Source organism: Aulonocara sp. 'chitande type north' Nkhata Bay, linkage group LG8 (assembly GCF_057382095.1).
Source record: "Aulonocara sp. 'chitande type north' Nkhata Bay isolate Kocher_YH1m ecotype deep benthic linkage group LG8, A_spYH_male_GT1.1, whole genome shotgun sequence".
NCBI lineage: Eukaryota > Metazoa > Chordata > Actinopteri > Cichliformes > Cichlidae > Aulonocara > Aulonocara sp. 'chitande type north' Nkhata Bay.
In genome coordinates this window covers 4,715,926-4,735,125 of record NC_141351.1, presented here as the reverse complement: position 1 = coordinate 4,735,125, position 19,200 = coordinate 4,715,926, and the positions used below count along the sequence as shown (strand labels likewise).

Below are 19,200 nucleotides of genomic sequence, written 5' to 3'. Positions count from 1 at the left end.
CATTATCCTGTTCACGCTGATATAATTCAGTTTAGAGCTTTAGACAGTGATGCATTGTCCCCTAGCTCAATTAGAAATAATAAATCATAATAGGTGCTATAATCATCCTCAATCATTTCCACTGAGCTACAGGACGACAGTATCCAGGCAACACACAGCACCAAACCAAAACAGTAATGGACCGCAAGCCAAATGCAATGCGAGTGACATAACTTCCAGGACAATAAGCTAATTATGTAGCGTGCATTCCACGCTAAAATGTTGTGACTGAGACGCTTTATCTCTGACATTTCTATTTAAAGTAAATTACATGTGTTGTCAAGTTGGCGCAGTGGGGTGATGTAGAGCAGGTACTTTCAAAGAGTAGCAGAGTGATAAAATATACATGTTTGGATGTTATAAGCCGATTCACAGTCGGCTTCATTAATTCAAAACAACCCGCAAAGACAAACAAATGGCATCATGCAATGACCACCCAGGCGAATGAGGTCTGTAGCAGTAAGCATCGCAGCTCGCAACTGTAATGACTGCTCATTCACTTGTTTGAGGCTGCTTTCTGCGTCATACATTTCCATCTCATTTCAATAACGACCTCTGGGTGCAGGCCGGACACGGCGGCCACGGCAGGAAGCTGGCGAAATATATGTGCATCTGAAAATACTGCTCTCTGATGTGAATCCTAGAGCGGCTGCTGCGCTGGATTTCGCAGACGTGAGAGGGGAGAAATCAATGCTTGTGTATGTGTGCGCGTTCCTTCTGCCTTGATGAGAACGGGCGGCCTGTGGAGGCAGCCTCCATTTGTTAAACATCTCCTTTCCTGGACATTAGCCACGTACACCAGCCCACGGATAATTGAATCAATTACAACAGTGCTGTCTCCTCCGTGTTTCAGTCGCAAAACAAGCAAAACGCCACGTTCCAGCGAGACTGAACTGCAATTAGGCCGATCCGCGGAACACCTCGCCCAGCGAAGGAAAAAAAAATAAAAAAAACCAAACAGTGATAATTATTGTGTTTATGCATGGAACTTCTGGGCCCGGTTCTGCTGTTATTGCTGGAAAGGACACAGAGTTAGGTGTGTGTTTGTGTTGCTGCAAGGCATCCTGCCAGTCCTCTGTTTGAAGGGAATGGCACATTAGTGAAAGAGGTGATGGTGTTGATGATGTAGTGCAGTAGGTACAGGGGTATAGCACACACTGCTGGCTTGCAGTCAAACAGGAGTGGTTCCCTGTTAACACTATGCTCCACTCCATTTCTCTGCACAGAGAAAACTACACACCTGATTCTTTCCAGGCGTTCGTGTTTGTCTGAGCAGAGGTTGGAATTCCCTTTTGTCTTCCTTTATCTACCTACCTACCTGACATGTTGTGACACTTACAGCGCTTTTGGAGTCGATTCGAGGCCTCTCCATGGCGATGGTGATGCAGTTGAGGAAGATAATGACCAGCACGATGTGGTCAAACATCTTGTGGGTGATGATCTTATTGCACAGGATCCGGAACCTTACAAATAAAAGGCAAAAAGCAAAGAATGGACATTTCTGTGAGAGAGGAAATAGGCTTGGCATATACAGAAAAACTGTCCTATGTTCCTTAACAGGACATTTCCTCCAATCCATCCACACTACAGCCACTGTCACATGACTGCCTTAAACACTACCTTAAGGCAGTGTCTGCTTCCTTTCTCCTCTAAGCCTGCAAACGAGCACAGTGCCCTCTGTCCACCACCAGTAGGTGAAGCATCTTGCCTAAGAACGCAACGACTGAGACTGTCCGAGCCGGGGCGCGAACCGGCAACCTTCCGATTACAAGACGAACTGCCAACTCTTGAGCCATAATGAGCACAGTGCTTCGGAGGTAGACAAACCCGCTATATCTAACTGTGGACACACGGCAATCAACATAAGGATAAGAACAATAATACATTTAAAAAATAATAATAAATAATACAGTTTAAAAAATGTGTAAGCATTACAGAAATACTTAGACAAACGCAGCAACTTAAGCAACCAGGCATGGCTGCTCTCTCAACTATATCAGCAACTGGAATTACAGCAACATCTGCAACTAACCAACCTGTACTGCATTTAGAGCCAAAGATAGAAACCAAACATAGCAGCTCACACTGCAGTCCCAAAAACTTAACCGGCTACTGCAACTGCAACAAAACCTGTACAAAAAAAACACCAAAATGTGGCAACGCCTTTAAATACTGAAGCAATTCAATTTACTTTATTACCTGCAACCAACAATACCTACTATGAAACTAACCACCAACTGGAATTACTGTAATAGAAATGCAATTTACAATTCCACCTGTGCAAGGAAAAAAAGTGTTAAAATTACAGCAACACCTTAAACCAAACACAAACATCTCATGGAAAAAAAATCATCCATTGCAACTACGGCAACAAAAGATGGCAATCCAAGAAACTTACCCAGCTATGGGAACTATGGCAAAACCTTTAACAGTATGTTGCAAATCCTGCAAATACAAATTCCATCAACAGTAAACCAACTGCAGGAATTACAGCAACACCAATAACTAATCACAGTGACTAATCAAAGTAAATCAGTTACTAAAATTACAGCAACACCTCCTGCAACTAAACTACCAACACAAAACAAAAAATATAGCAGTACCTGCAACCTACAACACCAACTCAGCAACTACACCAGCTGCTGCTAATCTTGCAACTAAGATATCTATTGATACTGCAGTGGCACATGAAAAAACAGCAGCCTTAACAACTTAAACAGGTAGTATAAATACAGTACCCATCACAGCGGATAGCCGCCCCTCCCTGAGCCTGGTTCTGCTGGAGGTTTCTTCCTGTTAAAAGGGGTTTTTTCCTTCCCACTATTGCCAAAGTGCCTGCTCATAAGGGGTCATATGATTGTTGGGTTTTTACTGTATTTACAGTACAATATAAAGCGCCTTATGGCGATTGCTGCTGTTATTTGGTGCTGTATAAATAAAATGTAAAATAAAAACAAAAACACATTGACTTCTGGAACAAACCAGCAACTAAATCAGCCTCTTCAGCAACAGAAACAGTTTTCAGTAAATAAGCAAAGACTGCAGCGTCATACGTTAGCTATTACAGATATATCAAAGTGCATGTAGCGTTGTTATTGTAGTCAGCTGGACTTTGATTTTATTTAATAGCTGAGCTGATGAGATTTTGGATCATTGACTTTGTAAGAGTGTGTCACATTTTACAAGCATTTCAAGTGTGTTTCGTCTGGGAAACCCTCAGATGTACAAACACTGGAGCAAAATGTGCAGTGTTTCCTCTGAGCTGCACTGGCGTAGACATTTAAAGCGCCACGAAATGGTTCTACTCATGCTAGTGGAGGCGTGTTCCATAAAACCTGGAATAATACTATGTGCCGCACAAGGGCATTCATAAGAAATGAACAATCTCATTTAATTTAAGAGCGCTTGTCTCGCGTACAGTAACTCTGTAATGAAGAGCTGTAGATTTAGGAGTCATTAATTATGCCTTGCTTTCATTACACAACATGAAAAGGTTCTCGTGGCTTTCGGTTTGTGACAGCAGGGAGAAAGAGGGAACGCTTGTCATGTATGGCAGCAGGGATTAAACTGTGCATCAAATCCACTTTGATGCCTCGTATCAGCAGAAGTGTACAGCAGAGGACAATATTGTGAGGCTCAGATCTGGATTTCAGGCTCTATTTGGCAATACAAGCATCGCTGTGTCGACACTTGCTGCATTTGTGTGGCACGTGTGTATGCGAGTGTGTTATTCATTGTCGTACAGGCTGTGGTATTTCATATCTGTGTGCAAGAGGCTTAATGATAAAGAGTTTGTGTGTTTTCCTAAAGTGGCGTAGCAGCTCCTCCTCTGATGTTAGAAGAGCTCATTCTCTGGATGTGAACTTTCATGTCAAAGTCAAATAACCTCCTCTTCTTCAAAATGCACACTAAAAATAGGGGGGGAAAACAAAAAAAAACTGCCACTACAAGATGAAGTGGAAAATGCTCCGTTCGAAACACTCGCTGACATCTTGGTGTTTCTATGACGGATTTCGACGCGAGCTTGAAGCTTTGCCCTGAGATGATATTTACTGACCTTTTGAGTTTTCTAGCATCAGAACTTTTAAATGACAGCTGACATCATTGACTTATTCATTGCGGTTAGTTTTAGCTTTTCAAATGTCACAAAGAGCATCTGAAAACTCCTCTCTTGTATAAAGCTTTGAAAGTCCTTTTCTTAATCCTCTGAAACTGCTGATGGTTCTGTAGACTGGCCACCATTGTTAATTAGAATGTTAACATGATTTATTACTCCAACTTGTGGTACAAACTGGTTTTCAGGTTCAGCTTCCAGGTTCAGCTTTAGTTGATATCTCATCAACACAGTACAGTGGTCCCTCATTTATCGCAGTAGTTAGGTTCTAAAAATAACCCGCGAAGTAGCCAACTTAATTTTTTTACAATTATTATAGATGTTTTATGGCTGTAAAACCCCTCACTACACACTTTTTTCTGACAGGCTCAAACATTTCCACACTTTTCTCTCTTGTTTAAACACTCTCAAAGTTCAAAACTAGAAAAATAAGTCCAGTATTACAGAATGAAACCAAAGGCACCCGCGGTTGCCTTTGATGGTGCAAAACATTTCGTCGACATTTTTTGCATTTGTTTGAGAAAACTTACGAACATACAGTACGACACTACAGAGTCACACTGCTGAACACTTTCTGTATTGTACAGGAGACACGACATGAGATTGATTGACAATGGTCTACAGCCAATCAGTACGCAGAACAAAATGGGCTGTAAAAAAAAAAGAAAAGAAAGAATTTCAGCAAAACAGCGAGACCGCGAAAGGTGAACCGTGTTATAGCGAGGGACCACTGTAAATACAGTCAAGTGGGGTGTGTGACTGAGTAGTTTGCAGAACCACCTAGCACTGATAACCTGAAGTAACCTTTATATGTATGACATTAACAGTCTGTCATGTCATTGTGGAAGGATTCTTCTTTACATTGTTGCTTCATTTCACTTTTCTTCATTTGCAGGCATTTGTGCAGTTATGCCCTTAAGATCCTGACACAGTATTTCTGTGTGTTTGACGTCTGGGCTTTGACTGGGTCGTTGCATGAGCTCATTTCAGACTAGTTTTAGCTGTCAGAACCATGACCTCACATTTCACTGTGGAATACTTTGCTACTCAGAGGAGTTCTTGGTTCACTCAGTGACTACAAGGCATCCAGGTCCCATGTATGCAAAGCAAGCCCAAATCATCACCCCTCCACCACTGTGCTTGACACTCATTGGGTGTTCAATTAGTTTGTGCATTATGACCAAAAATCCCCACTTTGGTCTCATCTGTCCAAAGGACATTGTTCCAGACACTTCAGATAGAAATGTAGCGGGTCGGCGCTGGCATGGAAGTGACTGGCATGGAAGTTTACAGCACAGGGTTAAGAAGGGGTTACGTCATATGTTATGATGTAGATTTCCTGCTGCACTATAATTCAGGCATTTCCTAAGCAGCACGTGGCTGCTACCGTAAGTCCCGGACTACAGAGTGCACCTGATTAAAAGCTGCATGCTCTAATTTTAGAAAGAAAATCAATTTTGTACTTGTACAGGCCGCACCGGATTTTAAGCTGTATGCGTTTCACTCGTAATATGAGATATTTACACAGAAATATTACACGTGAGGATTTTTAACGTTTAATTTAATCTGTAAGGTAACATAAACATGGTAACATAAACATACAAAAATACATACTGCAAATGCTTTTTTTCCTCGAACAGCGCCTGTAACACGGCTACCTTTAAGTATACGTACGTATCAGTAACACACAAATTACGTTGCTTATGTTTTTTTTACGGAACAGTGCACAAATAAGATAACGTCTCTTAACAACCGGTAAAAATATATACCGTATATATACTACTTATCAATTTTATTGGTCTACTGTTACCAAGAAGAATGTTTTTGGCTGCATGAAAAAAAAATGCATTCGCCGCACAGGGTTTATGCTCTGCTTCTGCGTGAAGTCCAGTTCACCATTAACTTTTTATAATTACCTGAACCGTGAACCGTTTTTTCCCACACTGTGTTCACAGTGTGGGAAAAAGGTAGTGGCTTATGACCCGAAAACTACGGTACTTAACTTCTTAATTTCTGTGGAAAGAGTAAGGGCTTCCTTAGTTTCTCCCTGTGAAAACCTTTTTCACATGACTATTATGTTTTGGACATAAACTCACAGTTCTCTCACATTCTGCTCACACCTTCAAAATTCATATTTTTCAGCATACTTGTAAATTTTGTCAATTGAGTGTTTTGTTCGTGCCCTTTTTGCAAATTGCACTCACTTCTCATAATTCCCCTGCCACTTTAACAGTGTAGGTGGTAGACTGTCTGGTCCGCTTGCATCCTCTGCCTTAATTTTTCATGACCTCTTTGTAGCTAAAAAAGACAAAATCCACTTATACTAATTACTCAGTTCTTCTTGTGTGCATTCCAAAGAATCCATAAACCGCATCCCTTCCTGTGTGCTGGATGATTGCCTTCCTGGAAAGAGCTGACGGATGCTGGGAACAGTTAACATTTTCTTCAACCTGCACGGGTACATATTTCCTGATAGTGGAAAGCGGCAACATACACACATAAAAAAAACGAGCCACACATCATTGCTTTCACTATTTAAAGGAATTTTAAAACCCGCTCCCTGCTTCCTGTTTCTTCTATCCGGTTGTTCAGTCTGACGTCACTAGCCGTGTCTGGGTCTAAACTCCGCTGCAGGTCCATATATCAAACGATCACTATGGCATTACTGAGAGTTGAAAACTGTCTAAAGTCTTTCATCTTTAATAAAATGATCAGCGTTCTGCTCTACCAGGTGTAACAATTGAGTTTAACATCCAGGCATCCATGAAAACCGAATTTATGACATTTAACGGAGTTAGAAGTTAGCAGGGAGTTAGCTCGCTAGCTTCTATCTAAATACAATATAGCATGTCCTGACTGCGGGGTTTTGGAAACAAATTAAAACGTGCAGCTCTGCTATCACTTCCAGCATAAATGAAGACAGAAAACTAAACAGCAGTGACGTTTGTAGGGTTACTGAAGTTGGGCTAGCTGGTATATAATGATGTGCTACGTGACCGCTAGCGACACAGCTATGTTAGCATAATATAAACAAGCTAACCTTTTTTCCACTCGATAAAAGTTAACGTGAGTGTTCTCGGTGGTCATGAACAAATGTAATCGCATGGCAGGATGCTGTAAAAGGACCAAACTTCAGCCAGGAGAACAACTGAGATAATCCATCCACAATACGAGGTTAGTCATTCATATACTGCTGCATGGGCTGGGCTGTAGTTACATCCTAGGGTTTTAAAAACTGAGCTTAAATAAATGATTAGCGGTAATAAAAGCCGAGGGAGGTCAACAGTGATCACTGACTGTTTTAGGAGCTTTTTGAGATCAAATAGAAGAAAATACATAACATTAAACATGTTAACAACACAAAAGCCATATTAAACGCAGACTACTTTAGACCCGGAAGTAGGATTCGTCGCGTCATCACTGAACAACCGGATTGTTGCCTGTATCTCACTATCTGCTGACGTGTCAGTTCTCCCACAAAGTGCAGCCTTCTTTTGGGTTTAATCACAGTCTGTACGGGGTACCGCATGGGCCCTGCACATCTCTGGTCCACATGTTGACAGACCACTGTTCTTTCTTACCGCGAACATGTCTAATCGCTGTGACTGTACCTCAGTCTGCCTGCACAGCTGGCCCACTCCTCCACTCATTAAAAACTTCCCCTGCAGTAATCATCAGTAGCGGCAGTAACAACAGCGTAGCACAAAAGGCAGGTTGAGGTGAACTCGGGTCCATGTGAAAGCTGCTGGAGTTTGGCCTCCCGCCGTGCTGCTGTCTCTTGATGTGATTGTGAGCACAGGCAGGCGTCTGCGGTGGTTCAAGGCCAGAATGGGCGCCACGCTGAGCCTATGTCCTCGGTGTCACTCTCAACGATAGCCAGCTCTCGCAGCCTGCTGTGACTGAAAGCCAGCTAGAAGTCCAGTTTGAGTCAAGCTCCTTCAGTTTTCTTACTACTCCAACAGGAGCAGAATACATGGAGCTTTTCTTATTAACCTTTTCTAAATTATAAGTTATGACCAACAGAGAGGAGAACCAGCCACAGTTTTTAGACTCGCATATGCACTGTAGCTCTCCAACACTGAACAGATGGGAAATTATCTCTAATAATATGGACGTACACTTGATTTTGATCTTAATTTAAAGCATATGATAAAGTGTTTTGTTTAAATAATGTATCAGTCAGTATAACTTGAGTTTAGGATCAACTGTTGTTCACTTTATGAAGAAAGCAAGAAATACCAGAATTTTCTGCATAGTAAATCTGCTCCCTTAAAGCCCTGTGCCTGAATTATACTTGGTTACATTCACACAAATTAGCTCAAATAAAATAATTATGTGTATTTTTTGTCATTTTAAATGTTAGTGAGCCAAGTGGATCAAATTCCAATACAAAAAGAGCTATTTGACTCGTCGGTAACAAAAAAAGTCCAAAGATTTCAGGTGGAAAAAAAACCTTTGGATAAATGTGGATCATTTGAGGCATAAATTGCTGCAAAGTAATTAAAATGCTACGTCAAAATCAGTGCACAACCCCGTGGTGTTAAAGCTGGCACACTGTTAAAATACAGCAACGATTTCAGTCAGAGCCAAACAAACACAGCCCCCTGATACCACTGCAGGAAAAAACACAAAATACACATACCATATAAATACACAAGCTGAAACCAGTAACCATGAGTATGATATATAGATATTATTTAAAATCTTTTTGAGTTTACTGAGTCTTTAACACTCCCCTTATGCTTCCAAATTCATCATTAAATTAAAACCATCACAGCAAAAGATTAAAGCATCTTCTGAGTTGAATTGGCTAAAATACAGCTCCTGTCATGGCGGGTTGTTCTGGGATGTTTAATTAGCATGTTGTTGTGGCTGGGGCAGCAGGCTGGGGGCCAGGGTGTTGCTTAGTGTTGCCTTCGCAGCCACATCTTCTGAACAGACAGCAGAGACGCTCGGATCAAAGCTCCAGAAGGGGAGGAGGAGTGAGGAAAGAGGGGGCGAAGTAGAAGGGGAGGGAAGCGACAGATTCAGCACGTGGCCAAGATAACATGCAGCACTCAGAGGGAGAAACTCCCTTCCTCCCTCTGCTCCCGCTTACTCACCCCCTGACATGGCAGAAATGTGCAGATAAAAGAGACTTCTGAAGCGAGAATGTAGGACGGAAGAGGCGCTGATATCGGCAGAGGGGAAAAAATGCTGATGCGGTCGCAGTGCGGTTAAAAAACTCTTTGCCATTTTAGTCAGCATCATGGGATGTCAGTCAGACGCAATGGTAAGACTTGTTTCAATCTTTTTTTTTGGTACGCTGATGGCTGCGACAGTAGAAAGCTGCTTATAAGCATCTTCCTTTTGGAACAACAGCGTTCTGTGCCCAGGATGAGTATGTAAAAAAGATAGTTTTATGGCAGAAAAACAAGAGGGCAGGCCAAAGATCTATAAGTGTGGAGGTGATCGGAGATGTGAACATTACCTTGACTCTGAAGGGAAGAGGTAGAGCGACCAGGTATCTCTCTGCTTACACCACGCCGGCTGTTTTTTCTCCAGCCAGCGGAACAACCTGGCAAAACGACCCTGCACGGAGTAAAAAGTGCACAGTGCATTTATTATTCATCTGCACACAACTTCCTGTTGCATATAGTGAGCCACAAGCCCGTTCAAGAATTTCTGAAATATATATGCTTAAAACCCTGTTTGGTTTATATGTATCACAGACAGCAATGGAATAAACAGGGTTCAGTGAAATAGGCAAGAATTAGAAAGACATGCAATATATGCAAATTTATTTGAAGACTTTTAACATGCTTAACCGATCAATAATCAGTTTGGCCTTTGCTTAAAATTCTAATAAACTTTTTTAGCCTAATTGCTAACCTTATACAATTATCTGGCCTTAGACCTGCAAGAAAACCAGTCATAAGAACAAGCCCACTTGGACGGTGACTGACCAGGTTCACCTCCTCCTCTGCGTTCTCGTCTTCGGTGTTCTCTTCCAGCGAGACGTGTGTGGGACCCAGGACTGATGGAGATCCCTTTCCGTTGCAGTCATTGTGTTCTGGGGGCCGCAAATGGCTCAGGGAGGGGGGTCTGGAGCTGTGCATGCTTGCTGAGCGGTACCGGTAGGGCACCTACACGAGGTGAAAAAAAATGTAAATAAAAAACTATGGAAACTAATTTTAAGTTACGACTCCCAGTCAGGTGTCATACTGTCCATGAATCTTAACAATTAGTACGAGGTTTAAACTGATAACTGTTAGAGGGGTCTACCTGGAGTAAAGCATCAGGTGGCAAATCCATTGAGCTCCGAGTCTCCACTGACTCCATCCTCCTGTGCCTGGGCCCTCTCTGCGATTGGGACATGGAGTCCGTCCTGGCCAGTGATGCGTCATCTTCCTCCATCAGTCCACCACCTCCTTCTCCTCCGCCCTCCCCGTCTTCTGAACTTGAGCCACCCTCCCCCGACAGAAGCGACCGTCGCTCCCCGGACTGCCTCTTCTGGCGTTTGTATGATGGAGCACGACCCAGGCTGTTCCAACTGGATCTGCGGCTTGTCCGGCCACTACCGGAGCTCCATGGGGCATAAGGGGAAGAGCTCCGGACACTGGTCTGGAGCAGGAGGGTTGCAACAAACGGGAGGAGGGTAAAAAAAAGTCACAAGTGTAACTGCATAGTGCAGTTTTAATTTTGTGGCTTAGTGCTTTGGTTATGCAAATAAAGCCAGCTGAATACAACCGACGAGGCTTTGCGTGAGGTGAATTTAAGTGAGATTCATGCTGACAGATAGATAGGAGCAAATGTAGGTATCAACATAATCTGTCAGTCTTTCATCGTTGTCATCAGTTTGTCAAATAAAGAGCAGCAGTGGTACCAATAAGTTGACTGTGAGACTGGCGCACTTTATTAATCATCATCAATCATTATGACCCCACACATCATTAGAGCATACAATGTTTTTAGACGCACATTCTGGGGGAAACAGCTGTCAGGAAAGGGGTAAATTCTGGCATTTATCACACAACACATGTGATATTGATAGCTATGTGACAACTTGGAACTGGATTATTACCCAGCAGTAACTTCCAAAAGGTTTAAAAAGGAAGCCAAAATGAACGTAGGGTGGTATCAAAAATTAAACTTCCTCTAACGGCCACTAGGGGCTCACCTCAACCCCACCAAACTGTCAAATGCCATAGACTTTTAATGAGCATGTTTTAACACTGGCACAAAAATCGGGGCTAGTGTGTATAGCTAAATTATGCCTTCAAGCAACATACTGGGGGCATTGATGTTGCCTTTTTTTTTTGCTAGCTAGTAACAAAGTCTAGCATGTTGCTGACCAAGCCAACTAGCTTTTAACAAGTACATAGTATAGTTTTGAGTCAATTTAAATAAATTCAGTTTCATTAGCTTTGTGCCAAATCACAACAACAGTCAGCAGTAGGTTAATATTGTAAGGTAAAGACTGTACACTAATACAGAGAAACCCAACAATCAAATGTTAAGTTCTTAGCACTGGCTAGCTACTTAAACTATGTTTCTAAATAGCAGTCCACAAGCCAAAGGGTGATGTCAAAGTAGCTACATCCATGTTTTAAATACAGTCCATGGTTATTACATGAAAATTGGCATGCCCTTTTGTTTGTACATGAGAATATTAAATAAATACACAAACCGGTGATTTCTCATAGCAGGCTGGGTCTACAGAACTGCTGCTGCCTCGACGAGTCTCATAACCCGGGTTGGAGTCACCTCCCACGGGCAACTTTGGTACGGGCATGGGGGTGGCAGCAGTGTGGGTAATTAGCGGTGGAGTCAGGTTAGACTTCAGGTCCACATGACCATTTGCAGGCACTACTAGTGGAAGAAAAGTGAATGAAAAAAGAGGACAAAAACAACACTTTACAGTGGTGAAATTGATAAACTGAATAAAGACATGAGAAAAAGCAGGAATAAGGGAAAATGTGGTACACCCTCAGTCATACAGTGACTATAAAAAACAACAAATATATGCCTCTTACTGTTATTGAGCAACATGAATATTTCAAGAGGGCATTAATCTTATGGGATGCGTAGGAGAGAATATTATGTTTGGCAGCAACACAAATGCATGACGTGCAGGGGAATGCAATTTTAATAACGCTAATTCCTCCGTCTTCGAAACTTTATCCGAGGCCTAGAAGATGTTAGGCTCTTCCAGCTAAGTAAGCAGTTTTACACAGAGCATTTGAAGGGGCTGAAGGGGAGATGATACAGTACATCTGGGAGTTGTACTCTATACATATAGTAGTGTATCCACTGGGCTTTTCAGTCTTTGCCAACACTTATTAGAGGGGATGGTATGAGGAATTATGAATGAGGCCACTCTGCCGACTTGATGTTGTGTAGAGAGATAGCCGGGCACGTGCCCACCGAGAGTGGTCGGAAGCGGGAGAAGAGAATGACAATAGGAGGTTACAGACTACAGAAGCCTGAGGAATGTTTTCACAGGGTACTTTTTAAATGCCTGAGGCCTAACTTACTGCTGTATCACAAACTTTTACGTGCAATTTTTAAAGAATTGCAACAGTGTGCAATCCACAGGAGTCTAGCAAAGATAGGAGAGGGGAAAATGCAAACACAGATGGCGGGTGTTTAAACAAATGTTCGTAATAGGGGCTTTAAATGAATCCCACAGGCTTGAACTGAATTGTTCCCGTTGAGCTAAAATCAATATATGTAGTCTATGTACATGCTGTATGAACAGCAGATGGACATGCCTCACCTGCAGAGGCCGATAAATCCTTCTTGCTGCCGTTGACGTCCTCCATGCTTCGTGCAAAGGAATCAATCTCTGAGCATGATTTAGAAGCATCACCCTTGGCACACAAAAAAAGCACACATAAAAAGTGTTACAGAAAAAAAAAAAACAAAACATCTGTGAAATTATCTGGGGGGATTTTTGCAAGATTTAAGAGAAAGCAGGTGGGTTGACGTTGCCTCTAAACACAGATTGCTGCTCAGCTACCTCTACTTTCTGCTTAACGTCAGTTCTGGTTCAGACCTGACTGCGGATCAGTCAGTAGAAGCAACCTCTCTTTGTAAGCAGGTGGGTGGGGGTGTGGTCTTCATGCTCCCGGAGACGGGCGCTCACAGGTAACAGGTGGGGAAGGTCATTGGAGTAAAGCGTTGCCATGCAAGGAGAAGTGATAGAGTTCAAAGAGAAACCACACTGAAAAACTGAAAGTTAAACAGTAACATGAAGCTTTTTTTGTCTTTAGGAGAACCTGGCCCGAATATGAGTTCAAAACTTTGGAGTTGCTGTGACTCATTAACAGCTAAGAGCTTCAGTGTGGTTGCTGGTTCTACGGTTTTCACAAGTACATACAAATACGCAAAATTCCATAAAACATACTCCACTGTAGCATCTCTATAAGTCACTAAAACAGTTTGACTTTTATCAGAACAGCCGAAGAGATTTGGTCTTCTTTTGTTCTCCATCATTCTTCATTTACAGTCTTTGAAGTTGTCCTTTGTCTTTCACCGACTTTTCACGAGCTCCTATAATTACTCTCTTCTAGCCTCTGCCACATGCTGCTTCCTATTTACAAATCCGCTGCAGTTGAACCTCAGCGTCCCTGTTTGTATTTGTTGCGCTACACCAGAGCCCAAAGACTCCATTAATATGTGTGAGGGTGCCAGGTGGATGCTGGATTAATAGAATGCCGACCCAGTGAGTCAGACCTCTGTGGTAGCAAAGTGAATAAACTGTGTGCAGAAAAGCCTCAGGACCTAATCACCATGCACCTCCTTTTGAACTAACAAATTACTTTCCTGATACTTCCCATGAGTATTGGAAAGAAACAAAGGAGGAATGGATATATTGCACATCGTATTTGTTTACTGCGGGAGTGTTGGGTATGCTATCTTTGAGAGACCAATTTGCATTTAATTCTGCAGTTAAATCTACTATTTTGTACCCCAGACCTATCTCCCTTAAACTCTAAAGGATGGGGAAAATACGTTAAGAGAGTCAAGGGCTACTGCAGTCTTCTGTTGTTACCTTGCTCATCACGTTCCTGCATCTAGAGTGCTTCATTTGTTGTCTCGCAGAAAGAAACGTGAAGCTGAAGATATGTGGTAGTTACAGTAGCAGTAATTTCTAAAAACAGATATCAACATATCACGATAGAATTTATGCACCTACTGGGTACAGTGACTTCCTCTCACAGTCCAGTCACATGGATTTTAGTTTAACTTATGATTCTAAATTAACCCTAGGTGTCAGCGTGGGGATGAATGGTTCTCCATCTACGCGTTAACCCAGTGATGGACTGACAACCTTTCCAGGGTTTACCCCAACTGTTGCCATCTGCTGCACTGCAACCCTATTTTTGAATAAGTGGTTATGACAATGAATGGATGGATGGAAACTTCTGCAGTGGTCCTACTAGCGTTAACCGATAATGGCTTTGGCTTTACCCAGGTGAATAGCCACTTCAAAAAACAGGATAAAACTGTCATTGTTTTATTAGCTTTTTACTTTAATATCTGTGTTAAACGCCAGACAGCTATCACAGGTTAGAAGTAGTAGTAGTAAAAGTCAGAACAGTAAGTAATCCTTCTTTATTTTATTTCAAGGGTCCAGTTTGGAACATTATCGTTTTCCATTCTTCCTCTAAAACATATTATTCATAGATTTGGGTTATCTGCCACTTGTACCTTCCTGTTAGACCCAAAGTCAAACAACGATTTGATCAAAACATGATTTTTTTTTTTCATGTCTGAATTGCTCCTTCAACCTTACAGAAGCTTTTGTTATTGGGTGCTGGCTGATCAAGTCAATCAACTGATCAAGTCAGTCTACTAGTTTTTTTCAAAGGAGAAGGTGACCAGTTGCAAGAAATCGTAGCAATTAGTTTTAAGGTAAGCGATATTGTGAACACCTCAGTCACCTTCAAGTTATAAAGAACCCAGCTGCAAGCCTTTTAAGTAGACCCAGGATGTCTGTCTACATTTACTGAGTAGAGCAAAAAAACAAGATGTTAAAAATTACATTTAAGGCTTGACCTTGACTTCAGTAGTTTATAGGGTGTTACAAAGTAATAGTAGTAAGTAATGTTTCTGTATTTAATTTCAAGGGTCCAGTTTGCAAACTGTTACGTTATTGTTTTACATTCTCATTAACTGTTATGGACAACGGAGTAGTAGGGAACAAAATGGTGGGGTTTCAATATTATTGAATATTTTGAGAATAAAGTCAAAATTTTGACATTAAACTTTTTGTTTCAACTAACAAGTGCTTCAGCTGGTATACTCTGTACAGCAGTGTTTCCCAAACTTTTGGAGCCACGGCACATATTTCACATTAGAAAAATCACACGGCACACCACCAAACAAAAATGTCACAAATAGCATATTGATCATTTTTCCCCCACGCACCAGGTATAGCAGAATTGGTTCAGTTTGTCCCCAGTATAGCTTTTTTTGCTTTTTTCTGAACACTACTCGTACTGCGGCCTTCATCTGACACAAATTAAATTTCCACGTATTGACTTCAAAATGTAAAGATTAAAAATGGGCTTTAAAATAGTATTTCTCAACGTAGTATTTCCACTTTATTCTTAAATGAACAATAATAATGAAAAGAATCCTTTTTTTTTAAGGTGGCCCAATACTCCTTCATAAAAAAGTCCCTCCAACCTAATTCCAGTGAAACAGAAATCTAGCACATCTACTGTTTTTGTTATTTTTTGTTTTTTAATAATTAGTTTTAAGGATCTTCCTACATTTTGGCCATTTCTGACCTTCTAAAGATAACATCTTGTAATTTTGATACAAGTGACTTCTGTCGGTTACTAAGTCCTGCCTTAAAGCCTTTTCGTTCAGAGTTTGATGCTAAACTGTTCTGATTAGTTGGTCTGAATATGAATATTTTGCCTTGTATGAACCAATAGTTTTGTTTTTTAGAGCAAAGAGACCGAGGCTAACATTTGTTTAGCACTGCTCTCGAAAAATGTCTGAACAGAAGCGTTAAACCGCAGACAAATTGTCACACATCCACCAACACACAGACGTACCGCTAAACCAAACACAGAGCCAACACCCACAACAATTTATCACCACACATAAATTTACAAAAGAAAAAAAAATCTGTTTTAACCACTGCAGGAGCTTGTTTCCCACAGGGCTCATCAAACCACATGCAATCAATCAGAAGGGACAGCTGTGATTGGACAAAGCCAGTGGACCGTCAGCACTAAAAGATGGTGTGTGCGCAGTGTGCAGTATTATCTTCTCTCTGTGTATCTCACAGGTAAGAAGTACGTGTGCTACTGGTCTTGGCTTCTGTTCTTGGCGAGCAGTTTTAAGGTAGGAGCTTGTACCTGCAGTCTCTGTTCAGTGTAGAGGTCAATATGGCAGAGTGTCTAGATGTTTACTCACAGAAAAAGGGAAGCCAAGGGTTTTGTTGTATTGGCTTTAAGGTAGAAGTAAATGAGCAGACCTGGCAGGTCCAGGTAAAGAGAAATGTCTGCTTTCCAAGACACAAAAACGAAAAGATGACCTAAAGGAATCGACCGCAGCATTTAAAGAAAAAAGCTCAGCAGTTTACGCATTGACAGAAACATCAACATTTGGGGCGACCGTGGCTCAGGGGGTTGGGAAGCGTATCTGTAACCGGAAGGTTGCCGGTTTGATCCCCGGGCTCTCTGTCCTTGTCGTTGTGTCGTTGGGCAAGACACTTTACCCTACCGCCTACTGGTGTTGGCCAGAGGGGCCAACACCAGTAGGCCCCTCTGGGGCGATATGGCAGCCTCGCTTCTGTCAGTCTGCCCCAGGGCAGCTGTAGCTACAACCGTAGCTGCCTCCACCAGTGTGTGAATGTGAGAGTGAATGAATAGTGGCATTGTAAAGCGCTTTGGGTGCCTTGAAAAGCGCTATATAAATCCAATCCATTATTATTATCCACGACTCCTACACTGCACAGGTGCAACATTTCTCAATGCGAAGAACTGAATCAAACAGTGCAAAGTATGTGTGATTAAATACCCTCCCATTTCATTTAGAGGCCAGGTTTGCATATAAAATCAAATAGAAGATATCTAGAAGGCATGGATAGACATAAATTTTGTTACTGGCAGAAAACACAGTGAGGTCAACAAGATGCATCTTTGCAAGTTTTTCCTGTTTTGTTTTGCACTGATCCTCAGGCTTTAATCTTGTATGATTTCATCACCCTCCAGAGATGAAAGAGTGAGACTATAGAAAAATAACTCTAAAAGATCTTGGTGAGCTCTGATGGAACATTTGCTTTGATTTCTCCTGGAACATATCATACAGATCATTCTGGTGCTTTACAGTGAAATATGTTGTCTTCCATGTACTAATTTTCTGTTATGTGCCATCTTTCTAGCATATTCCTATACGGCAGGTACTTCAATAGTTTTGTTATGTAATAACCTAAAAATGCCATCCAAATGTTACTTGTTTTTACAGCAGCAAACATTACTTGAAGAGCAACATTAGTCTGATCTAATCACTGTGTTGCAGCAGCATGACCTTTGATTTATCTACAGGTGGCACTAGCAGGTCAATACAGACAGAGTAACTTAAAAAGGGCAGTCCTCCCTACACGTGTCAAAAGAGCAAGATCTGGACAATGCTAATCTTCAGATTGTCATCTATCTGGATCCTGTAGATAGAAAATTTTGAAAATGTTTAAATTTTCATTAAAATAGCTAACGCTATTACTTAGCAACTGGCTGATTGCAGGTTTAATTCTTGGCTGTGCTCTTTTGGCATGTTGGTGCCGTCTGTGCATCTGGTATTCTAACCAAGAATTACACAATGAAGGTTTCATTGGGGATAAGAAAAGGGGAATAAAAGCTTTAAACCAAAGCGGGGGGGGGGGGGGGGGGGGTGGACTCGAGGGAAATCCCTGGTCCTGAAATTGGTTGTTTGGATAGGTTGTTTACACTCTGCCACCCCAATTTGGGCACGGTGGTGGGAGCAGGAGATGGGCCAGACCAGGTCTGCTGCTGATAGCCGGACAATAATAGACACCGGCAGCACACGGGAGATCTCAATTATGTTGCTTCAAAAAGGGTGTAAATGGGAAACGGAGGGTGGCTGTTGATAGGAGGAAGTGGAGTAATTGTTTACGCGTATGTGTGTGTTTGTGTGTGTGCACGTGTCCACAAAATTTGTAGCCTACCACAGCTGTACATCACACAGAATCAGATTTGCCGTTGCCTATGTATACTGTCCTGTAACACCAAAACACTACTCACATCTATGGAAGAATAAGCTAGTGAAATAAAAGTAATTTAAAAAAGTATATTTATGTTATGCATGACTTTAAAAGTCTGTTTTTTTATTGGCAGCCTGTTGAAAACCACATTTATTTTAACAAGTTTGTAATTAAAATCCTTAAACTAAATGCTAACATCTACAAATTTAGCTGAGAATTCAGGTCAATTGTTTTTCTATTATTAATTTTAATTGAGATATTTCCTCCTCAAATATTTTTTTGCAATCAGTATTTATATTTTCAGCCAATTTATATTTTCTAAGTGGTCAGTCCACCAGTTAGACAGGAAACAGAAGTAAACATTACTTTGTGAAAAAGCATGGTGACCAAACAATGACTCAACATAAAGTCAAAAGAAAAAACAAACATAATAGCTCATCAGGTTCATGATCCACCAGAGAAACAACCATGCATTCTATCTCAGGTCACCAAATGCTGAATGCTGTGGTTGCAAAAAGACTTCTGGTCCTAAATGATGGATCTTGTGTAAGCACTTTTCTGCTTTACTGCTCAGCCACTTATTCTGGGTCATACTGATTAAAAAATCAAGTCTTTTTTTGTAAATCTTGGCCACACCATGTCTCAAAATGAACATGCACGCTCATTGGCAAATGTGCTGTCAATCATCAGTCATTAGCATGTGGTTGAGCAGCCAGAACCACTGCTTGTTGTCACAGTAGTGCAGATAGTGAAGTTGGAAACACTCATCTCGGGTAATGGCTGACATAACGGTAGCTACCTCCATCTTTTATACTGTCTATGG

General features: G+C 41.5%; 1 protein-coding gene across 13 annotated transcripts in view; it reads right to left on the bottom strand.

Moving 5' to 3' along the window:
- The window catches only part of cacna1g (calcium channel, voltage-dependent, T type, alpha 1G subunit), a 208,763-nt gene that overhangs the window by 75,522 nt on the left and 114,041 nt on the right, over window positions 1-19,200 (bottom strand). For 10 of the 13 annotated variants that reach the window (XM_086302859.1, XM_086302861.1, XM_086302851.1 and 7 more), the window contains 6 exons: window positions 12,912-13,005; window positions 11,823-12,004; window positions 10,418-10,756; window positions 10,099-10,278; window positions 9,624-9,724; window positions 1,379-1,502 (listed from right to left, as the gene is read on the bottom strand). In XM_086302859.1, coding sequence (XP_086158985.1) covers window positions 1,379-1,502; window positions 9,624-9,724; window positions 10,099-10,278; window positions 10,418-10,756; window positions 11,823-12,004; window positions 12,912-13,005 — 1,020 coding nt within the window. The remainder of the gene's footprint in view (window positions 1-1,378; window positions 1,503-9,623; window positions 9,725-10,098; window positions 10,279-10,417; window positions 10,757-11,822; window positions 12,005-12,911; window positions 13,006-19,200) is intronic. The other 3 variants (XM_086302848.1, XM_086302858.1, XM_086302855.1) reach the window with 1 other exon arrangement.